This window comes from Uloborus diversus, chromosome 2, assembly GCF_026930045.1.
Source record: "Uloborus diversus isolate 005 chromosome 2, Udiv.v.3.1, whole genome shotgun sequence".
In the NCBI taxonomy this organism is placed as follows: Eukaryota; Metazoa; Arthropoda; class Arachnida; order Araneae; family Uloboridae; genus Uloborus; species Uloborus diversus.
Window position 1 is genome coordinate 53,339,785 of NC_072732.1, and position 10,844 is coordinate 53,350,628.

Here is a 10,844-nt window from a genome sequence, read left to right on the forward strand (position 1 = left end):
AGATTTTGGAAAAAAAGAAGATACTGGATTCATCGATGGTTGTCCTACTGCAAGATTCGAAACAATAAGTAGTTTTCTTGTTGATTAGTGCAGGCGGTTCATTCGTTTTTATTATTTTTATTATTATTTTTAAAGATATTTATTAAATTGCGCTTAATTGTTTTTCAAAACACATCATAAATGCAATTTTCAATACTGAACACGTTCTTCTTGGAATAATAGTTCCGGTGTTTGATATTGCAATCCTTCTATATTTTAAAAGTATTATAATATCTTGCCGATATTATAATACTTTTAAAATATAGAAGTTATTTTTACATATGCTACGATTAGGTTAGCTTTTTTTCTTTTTTATTTTAATTTATAACATATTATTTTTTCAATACATGCGGACAATGAACACGTGCTTTGCCGGAAGTTTATTTTCGCTTTTGACCTTTCAATCCTTTTGAATCTTGTAAATATATTAATATTATTTGGCAATTGGACACATGCCACTTCAGATTAACTTGTTTTCTGCGTTTGTTTTTCTTTTTGATGAATAAATTTATTTTCGAAATCATTCCAACACTAAACTTTTACTTTGAGGAAAATTGCGTATCGTGTTCGAGATTGCAATACTTTTGCATCTTGTCAATGTTTTAATACTTTTAAAATATAGAAGTTATTTTTACATATGCTACCTTTAGGTTAGCTTATTTTCTTTTTTATTTTAATTTATAATATATTATTTTTTTCAAAACATGCGGACAATGAGCACGTGCTTTGTGAGAAATTTATTCTCGTTTTGGACCTTTCAATCCTTTTGCATCTTGTAAGTAAATATATTAATATTTTGATAATTAGTCGCATGACACTCAGATTAACTTATTTTCTGCGTTTGATTTTCTTTTAAATGAATAAAAAATTTTCAAAATCATTCCAACACTAAACTGTTTTTACTTAGTGGAAAATTGCGTATCGTGTTCGAGATTGCAATCCTTTTGCATCTTGTCAATGTTTTAATACTTTTCAAATCTAAAATTTGTTTTTACATATGCTACCTTTAGGTTAGCTTATTTTCTTTTTTATTTTAATTTATAATATATTATTTTTTTCAAAACATGCGGACAATGAGCACGTGCTTTGCGGGAAGTGTATTCTCGCTTTTGACCTTTCAATCCTTTTGCATCTTGTAAATATATTAATATTTTTTGATAATTAGTCGCATGCCACTTCAGATTAACTTATTTTCTGCGTTTGTTTTTCTTTTTAATGAATAAATTTATTTTCGAAATCATTCCAACACTAAACTTGTACTTTGTAGAAAATTGCGTATCGTGTTCGAGATTGCAATCCTTGTGGATCTTGTCAATATTTTTAATACTTTTAAAATCTAGAATTTGTTTTTTTTTTTTTTTTTTTGGTTTTATGTCACTAAATTAAGTTAATAGTAATTATGGTACTTGTATAAACTTAGCAGGTGATTCCAAAATGCATTATTTTAATGCATTGTACATATATATCAGCTTGTTTTCATGCATATTATAGTTTAGTATAAATTTCAGCATGTTATTGAACGCATTTGCAAATTGCAACCAAGTAAAGCATAACGGCACCTAAGAAAAAAATATTGGTTGCCAATGGCACCTAAGTAGCTGATGCTAATTTCGACCTCTGCTTAGACCCATTGTTTGGCCAATGCGGTACTTGGCAACTTGCATATCATGTCTACTCATAGAGAGATGGATTAGCTACTCAGAAACATAGTGCAGTTGTGAATTTATTGTATTTTAATTTTAAACTATTGGGTTGTAAATTATTGTGAACTACTGTCTATAAATATGTGTTTGCTTTCTCTTCTACCTGCCTTTAAATTTTTGGCGTCGATTTAAACCTCCCTGTATGTGAGTAATAACTAAATGATATTCTATTAAACATTTGGTTTTTCTTATAGGAGCGAGATATAGAAATGGAACTTGGTGATGATTATATCCTTGACTTGAAAAGTAAGAGTTGTCTTTTTAGTGTATTAAAATCTTTGATTGTGATATGCAAATTTTATTTCATATTCTTTCATTTTAGAGAATTATGTCATTCCTGATGACCAAAAGTATGATGTCATTCCTGAACTCTGGGAAGGACATAATATTGCAGATTTCATTGATCCTGAAATAGAAGAGGTATGAATATTTTTTCCCCCAGAATAATTTTGACATAAAATCCGTATTTTTTGAAGGCTTTCCTCTATTCAAATTGAGTGCTTCATCTCAACTTTCCGCAACAATGCTTTTATTAAAATTTATAGGGGTGAAGAAAATCATTGAGACGCAAGATATGTTGCCCCTTCTTTTCTCGAATATGAACAAGTAAATTTTAACTGATTTTTTCTTTCTTTATTCAAGCCTGATTCTTGAACACGCGTCACTTGCATAACTTTTATTTTCGAGGTGGACCATGCAAACCCAGGCAATGTAGCTAGTATTGTTTAAAAATTGATGCTTATCTAATGAAACAGTGGAGAAAATGTCTAATCTTGATTTAATTTTTTTAATGTTAGATAGTTTCATTTATATCAGGAGTGACAATTTTTTGAGAAATTGTTGCTTAGTTTGCATTTACAAATAAAAATTGTTTTTAAGCTTAAAATCGCTTGACCAGCTGTGGTGACGCCCTCCAGTATATCTTCGTCATCGAATGCGTGTAATAAACAGACTTCGATAAAATAAAAAAGTTTCTGCGAACACAAATCCCAACTAGAAATTTTTCTGCCAGTAATTATTTTGCCTAATTCACCCTTAATTTACATTAAAATATAAAAAAGGCAAAAAAATCTTTTTTTTTTTTTTGCAATAACATATAGTTTACACTTTTCACCAACTGAAGAAAACAACCTTAACCATTATTTTTTGCCTAATATCAATCACATGATCATTATTATTATTTTCAAGTAAAAAAAGTTCATGTAGATCTGGTAAAACATGAGCTACCTGCTTTTTACTTAATTTTGATGAAGATATTTGATTTTATAAACAAATCAACAAAAACTAATATCAATTTTTGTTTAAAATGAAGTACCTATTTCTGCAAAAATAAAAACCATATTTTCCTGCATATTACAGGGTTTGTACGCTCCTTCAAAACTCCTCCAATACTCCTTCATTCAGGAAATTTTTTGGAAGGGCCCTTCAAACTCTATTTTAGTTCTAACTCCTTCAAAACTCCTTCTTTTTTAGTTTAAGGCTACATAATTTTCATCTATGACAGTAACATAAAATACTTCAATCGACAACTTAACATCGTCACAAGAGCAAAGGTATAAGGATGATTTTGATGTAGTAATTTCATATTATTTATATTTTTCATAAAGATGTGATTTATAAATTAATCACAGAAGTCATAAAGTTTAAGGTGAAAATATTATTAGATGATTAAGACATTTCATAAGTGAAGTAAAATATGCTTAAATGGGGCTTGGCTATTTTTTCAAGTTTTATGATTATTGCTTTTCCCTTCACCCATACTCTCAACGGCAAAAGTCGGTTTAATTTTTTTTAAATGTCTAAAGATACATAAGTAAAAGTACTATATTAAGTGATTGTATTAAAAAAAATATTGTTTAGTAAATCACAGTTACAGTATTGTAAAAAGGGTCATCCACATCCACAAGTGATGTTAAGCCTTGAGGGGGAGACGGGTTCATGAAATTGTAAAAAGGGGAACAGAGAGGGTGACAAAAAGTGACATCACTTAGGTATTACAATAATGCGACATGTGACAAGAGTAGTAAGGTGAAGTGTGACACTTTGTGACAAAGGGGAATGGAGTCAAATATATTGAAAACACAAAGTAACATCACTTAAGGTTAGCCCATTAGTACTCCTTCAAAATCTCATTTTACTCCTTCAAAACTCCTTCATTTTATTTCTGAAATTGATTACGGACCCGGAATTATCTGTTAAAAAAGTTTAAATTAGTGAGGTTTGGATTATCTGGGCGTTCTTTTCTCTGTCAACTCCAACACATTGAAATTCAATTTACAGCAGGATTCACCAATAGAGACCGGTTCCATAGTCTTTAAAGTTGTGTATATTAGATAGCTTGAATTTTCCTCTTACACGATTCTGGCTGTGTAAAATAAAAAGTGTACTATAATCACGATTTCAAGAAGAAATTATTTTTTAAAATCGACGTTAGTAGTTTAAAAAACATTTCTGCAGAGCTAAAAATTCTGCAAACGCTGTTTGCGCATTCATCTATAATATGCTAGACTGGTAATAAATCTGACAATGAAGGAATTTGTGATGTGATTCACTGATACATGCATGCATCACCAACTTCTGGATTTTTAGCATTTCTAATCCTCTCGTCATGAAGGAAGATTACACGTTCTGAAGAAAAACCTCACAGGCATACAAAGGACAATTCAACAGGACAAAAAAAACACCAGAGCTGTAATCAATTTTCCTTTATAATAATTTAACTGTAAAATCAATTTTCCTTTTAATGAGAAATCTTTATAAATAAGTTTATGTGAGAAAATTAGTTTGATCAGTTTGTAGAGAAACAAATTGGACTTTCTGAAAAGGGTGATGTAAAGCATTACCCGTAACCCCTTGTTTTAACATTATCAGTGTTATTTTTCAGGGACCATCAGAAAATGGCATCATAAGCATGTCACATATGAAATAGGCAACGTAAAATTGGGTTTCCACTGTAATTAAAAAAATCTTCCAATTTTGTTCTGAAGGCTCAAATCTTAATTTAATACAGCATTCTTAATTTATTGCAGCTGTAATGCATATATTTAAAAATGTGTAGCTCTCCTGTACGTTGTTATGCTGTTTTATAAATTCTTTCTGAATTAACTAATATTTGATCTCTCTCCAGAAATTAAACAATTTAGAAAAAGAAGAAGCTTTAAGAGAAGAAGCTGGTTTTTATGCTGAGTCGGAAAGTGAAGATGATGAAGAAATGAAATCTATACGTGAATTAGCGAAAAAGTAAGATAAATAATATGATTTAGGGAATTATTTTAAAAACTTAGACTATATTAGTTCTGCATGGTTATTGCATCATGACATTTCAATAGGATCGATATGTTACGTAATGATTATTGTCAGTTTTGTTTTACAGAAAGTATTTTGGCAAAAGAATGAAAGCATCTTGTAAAGTATTCAATTTACCGTAGACCCTAGTTTTACGCGGGGGGTTACGTTTGCAATAATTGGCGAAAACTTAGCCTGCCAGCAATATAATTCTGAGATTAAGGCCTGCAGAGCCTTCACACTGCTGTTAAGTTTGCCATATCATTCTTTTTAAAAGAAATCTATGTAGTTGGAACTTTCTTAATACTTCTAGTGTAGATATGGACAGCATCCTCTTTGTTAATTTTTGTTTCTTTATTTATACTGTTTGAGTTCCAAGTGTATACAGTAGCAAAAATCCTGTAGCACCCATGTCATTTTTTCATGCCCACTCGTCAATTACAATCCAGTTGTATCTGCATTTTCAAGCCAGTACCACTCACAGTGTTCCCACAGTTCCTTGAAAGTGCATTTGTAAAATTACCCCTTTTCTCAATATACAATTAATTTCAATAGACTTTTTATTGTTTAAAAATCAACAGCATTGCCTTAAATTTAAGTATTTTGAAAGAAAAACCATAACTATTTTGGTGTGCTAAATGCATTTATTAAATACATTCAAAACATTAATGTTAATAAATTCAATGAGTATTCATCATTTATCTATTTTTTGTGCCTAATTCTGTTTTGGGCACATACATATCAAAAATTTTGCATGGTTGACTCACCTTTTCAGGGAGAATTCTTTTTCTAAGAAATATCTATTTCTGTGTATCTGTTTTTGTATAGTTGATTATTTCCTCATTCATTTTAACTCTTTTAGAATTCGTGAAAAGAAAGGCGTTTTAAAAATTCAATCTCAAATTAGAAAGAGCTCTACGAAGCCTAAACTTCCCAGGACAGCTAAAAAGGTATCATAAAACTCAAGTTTGTTTCTTTTTTTAAATAGGTTGTATATAACTCCTTTATCTGCAAAAATAATTTTTGCCATCTAGTTCGATATTAGTTCGATTTATACTCTCTCATCTCTCTATTCTGTGTTTTGGATTAACAAAAATATAGTGCTTTGATTATTTTGATTTATTACTTAATAAAAATGTTTACAAAGTGTTCTATAGTTCTTAGATTAAATTTACATGTTTGGCAACTGCATGAAAACTTTCACTTCACTTTAACTTGGGTAATGTTGTTTTCTCTTGTTTTTAAAACCATCTAAACTTATTCACAAGGATGCCCACCTTGGGGGGGGGGGGGGGGCGTCATGGCGCAGACTGCGCATTGAAATTTTTAGGGGCAAAGGAGTGTTTTGAGGGGTATTTTTCACTATTTAGGGTGGGGGTGCCCTTGCCCTCGGGGAAGGGGCACCTCCTCTTCACTCACTAACCATGTAGCCATAGTTACAATGTAAAGCAGCAATACAGTGTTCAATGGAAGGTATCCTAAATGTATTAATGGGGCAAAGAATTTTTAAAAGTTTAGAATGATGCTTATGATGACATAGATCCAACTCTGAAGATCTCTTTGTTGATATTTAATGTCTGAAGCTAATATCAAAGTGGGGAAAAATCCTGAGTAAATAATGAATAAGTATATTACATATTTATTTTATAGGGGGATGACGTAGTTGACAAATAATTGATAAGTACAGGGATGAGATTTTACTGCAATTCCGGCTTTTTAAACCTTTTTTCCTTTTTTTGCCTCTTTCGGGCCATATTTTTCTCAAAAGTCGGGGGGGGGGGGGATTCGAGTTTTTAAAATTTTCGGTCCCCGATTTCTTATTCTTTCTATTTTTTCCCCTCGAATCTTCATCCTCCATGATATCTGCCAAAAGCGTATGTTTTGTAATAATGCCAACAACGTGAAACACGTGCTGCGCTGAAAGATGTTCTACCACATCAAGAAATTTAAAGATTTTTCTCTCTGTTGTAAATTTTTACTTTAAAAACAGACCTAATTTTAAAATTTATGTTCTCACTGGTATAACACTATAAACTCAAATGTTTTTAATGAAAAAAATGTATTTTTCTCTAATAAATATGAAAAGTTGACACTATTGTGTGCCAAGATCAGGGTTGTCCTATTTTGTCCATCCCAAAAAACACCGTCCCGAGCAAAATGTCATTTTGTTCGTTTGGTCCCTTTTGTCCACTTCATCAGTAAACTGAAAGTTTTTAGTTAAAAATTTGAAGTTTAAAAATTATATATAGGTTTTCCTATTCAAGTAATATTTTAATATAAAAATAGCATACATAAATATGTATATAAACAGTTATTACAATATTTTAAAGTGAAAATAAAAAAAGTAAGATCGGTTGAAGTTTGTTAGTGTGTTGATAAATCAAATGAGTGTTAAAATAAATTATAATGCATGTAATAGCATTTATAAAACAATCACATCAGCTGTGAATTTTAAAATGTTTATCTGTGATATGGAGGTTTATTGCCCATAAGTGCATTTATAAAATTAAAAAGTAGAAATAAAGTTTTTAAAGCTTGGAGTTTAAAACAATAAACATTATTTTTAAAAAAAAATTGATAATAAAAGAAATGTTGTCATGAAGTGAAATCTGATCTTGCAATACAAATACAAATGTGATGATCAGCAACAGACTCTGACTAGGTTGTTCCCTAGTCAATTTATTCGGCCCCCATGAAGATTAATGGCCCTTTTAAAGCTGTTTACCCTCTTGCTTATTATAGCTTCTTCCGGTACACTGTTCTGAGTGCCCACAACCCTACTAAAGTAGTAATCTTTCTTAATTTGTCATGCCCAATAGCTTATTCATTGTTAAATTTTATTACTTTTAAGTAAATTATAATCTAAAATTAGCTGCACCAATGTGTAATTAATTTTTTCTTTAAAACGAACTATTTTTTAATGCAATTTCCTTTTTATGTCGTCCCTATCCACAGCACAAAAACAGGTTTGGGTGTATATATTTTAATTGTGTGTTAGTGCTTGGATTTGGTTCTCATAAAATATGCTTGAATTGTATTCATATAAAAGTTTGTTATCTCTCAAGTTGTCAAGCTTATGACTGTCTCATAACATCAAGAGTATTGCTGTGCTAAGCACAAAAGTCGTATCTGCAGCTGGACTGCAAATGAGAAATTTCTTTTTCTAATAAGAATACTTGGTTCAGATGCCATTGTTTTGTATTTTAAAAAAGATTTCCTATTCACAAATGCTTAACACATTTTCTTTTTTTGGTAAATTATAAGCTGCCTCCTGGTAACCGAGTCTTAAAAAAAAAAGTTAATGTGCTATTTCTGTGCTTAGCATGGCAAAATTCTGCAAAATGTTGTGTGTAGAATCTTCTAAATTCTCATTCTTTTGTTTACCTGAGTAATGTTATATGCTCTTCTTTTAACATTAAAATGAGTTGTTGAATTTGCATTTGTGTGGAATGAGATGAAATTAGAAAAACTTACAACAAAGATACTCAAAAAAAGTTAAGATTAAAATAATTCTTTTGACTCTGTTATGTTGAATATTTTACATTCATTTAAAAATTTCTGACATTGTGCAATTTTAATTTTGCATCTTTTGCTCATTCAAATACAATATTGCATACATAGAAAGTGAAGTAACTTCCATTTTATAAAATTTTAGCGAACAAGAAGTGTTAGTCGTTTGAGAAGTGAAATGAGGCAACTTGGTGTGGAACTGGATAGTAGTAAGGTATGTATTTTGTTTTCAGAAAAATCTTTGCTTTGTATCATGTCATGTATAGAATGTGATCGAGTGCGACTTAAGATGTAAAATGATCATCAAAATCCAATCATGACCAGAATTTTCCTTTCTCACTCTCTTTTTGGCAATGGCGCCCCGTATTTTTATTTTTGGCAATTAGACATTCCCTTTGTCTGTTATTTACATGGAATTTTAGCCGTTTTCTATTAGCATTCCAGTGTTTACAAATGTCAATAATTTTAATGTTAATCCCATGGAAGTATCACCTAACTAACATCGAATTCAGTTTTTCATGTTCTCCTGCAGTCGGCTAACAAAATGCTTAGCAAGGTATCGCTAAGTGGTTGCCAATTTATGACATTACTTCCTATCTGCATTTCATACATCTTTCATTGTTGCCAACGCCCACCTTTGGTCATTGACCGATTAGGTGACACATGACCAGTATAGATGACCCAGAAAAGGTTGTCTGAGAATTCATTACTTTGGTTCAGAGCAGAGCAAGCTTTCAGGTGTTCTGCGTTCATGTTTCCATAGGCACATAGATGGCACTCTGGTGATGTCAGGATACCAATACGGCCCCAACTACTGCTGATTGAAGATATATGTACAAAACTTTCAGCCATTTTCTATTTAATCTCAATTTTTTTATTGTAATTTTATATGATGACTTGCATCAATACTGTTATGTCATGGATCAATTTCCTTTCTGTCATTCCATTCATTTGTAAATAGGAAAATATTAAAGCTGTAAAAAAATTTCTAATAGGCTCATTTTGATGATGCTATTGTTGGAAGAACTGTAAGACCAGTTAAGAGGAAAAGAGAAGATAGCGAAGGGCGTGTTCGCAGTAGTTCCAGAACACCAAGAGATGAATCTGGTGTCAGGGATATTAAGGTATTTAATTTTTGAGTATAAATTTTTAAAAATCAAGTTTGAACTCTCAACAATGTTTTGAAGTAAGTTTGTTGTGTAATAAAAACTGTAACTGTTTCTACATTTTCTATTCTTATTAACTATTATTCTTATAGCTCCCTACATGCTTAAAAGTTTTAATAACCCTTTTAACATTGTTCATTTTTACTTAATTTTGTTTTGCAGATGCGAAAGAAAGTTAGAAAACTTGCAAAAATTTCCCAACGATCTTCTAATCAAATGGCTAAAAAGGGTGAAGCAGATAGAAAAATACCCAATTTGCGGCCCAAACATCTGTTATCTGGCAAGCGGGGTCTTGGAACTCATAATAGGCGGTGAAATTTGTATTATATATTGTTATGTTAAGTTATTTTTTATTAATTTTGTGCAAATGTAATGATTACATTTGTTGAATAAAGAATATTTTACTTCATTGTTTGGTATTTGTCTGCTTATTTATAATTCTTCTGAATCTACACATTTTGTTTTTGCATTTTTTAAAAAAGGGTAAAAGATTCATTTCACTCTTTTATAAAAATATAACCTGGATTGCATGCACTAGAAAGTCAAAACATTCAGGGGGTCATTCCAGAGAAAGCCAAACTGAAAAATCTGCTATATAAATGCTATTTTTGTTTCCTGCACCAATGATTGCTTATTCTCGTCATGGTAATCTGAAAAATCAGAGCAACATCTACTTAGGTCAAGTGAGTATAATAAGCAATTTCAGATTGCAAAAAAAAAAAAGAAATAAAACGATCTGTCAGTGCGGTACTGACTGGCTGATAGGATGAGTGTGTTTGGACGAATGTATTGAATAGAGGGATTAAAACCTTTAAATCTTTTGAAGTCAACTTCTAATAAGGTTTACTTTCTGCTTTTTGCACGAGGACTGATCTAAGAAATGTTTCGAGAGAGAAGCTGTTTTTATTACCTACTTACAATATCTTTTCTTCACACATGTTGACCACAAATGAATCGATTATTTCAGGAAGGGGGGGGGGGGGGTGAAACTTTTCAGGATATAATAAAAAGTATTTCATTCATAAATTAACTAAATTCTACAAAATTTTTTATGACTAATCGTGCCACGAGTAGTATCATAACTTCGCCTTAAATTAAGTTTCATTTTGAAACTGCAATTAAATTTTTTTTTTTTAAATTA

General features: G+C 30.8%; 1 protein-coding gene across 1 annotated transcript in view; it reads left to right on the plus strand.

The window, feature by feature from the left end:
- LOC129217041 (GTP-binding protein 4-like) overlaps nucleotides 1-10,112 on the plus strand; it is a 46,765-nt gene extending 36,653 nt beyond the window's left edge. The window contains exons 12-18 of the mRNA XM_054851278.1: nucleotides 1,937-1,988; nucleotides 2,065-2,162; nucleotides 4,870-4,982; nucleotides 5,890-5,977; nucleotides 8,683-8,751; nucleotides 9,533-9,661; nucleotides 9,866-10,112. Coding sequence (XP_054707253.1) covers nucleotides 1,937-1,988; nucleotides 2,065-2,162; nucleotides 4,870-4,982; nucleotides 5,890-5,977; nucleotides 8,683-8,751; nucleotides 9,533-9,661; nucleotides 9,866-10,018 — 702 coding nt within the window. The 3' untranslated portion in view covers nucleotides 10,019-10,112. The remainder of the gene's footprint in view (nucleotides 1-1,936; nucleotides 1,989-2,064; nucleotides 2,163-4,869; nucleotides 4,983-5,889; nucleotides 5,978-8,682; nucleotides 8,752-9,532; nucleotides 9,662-9,865) is intronic.
- Nucleotides 10,113-10,844: the final 732 nt, after the last annotated feature.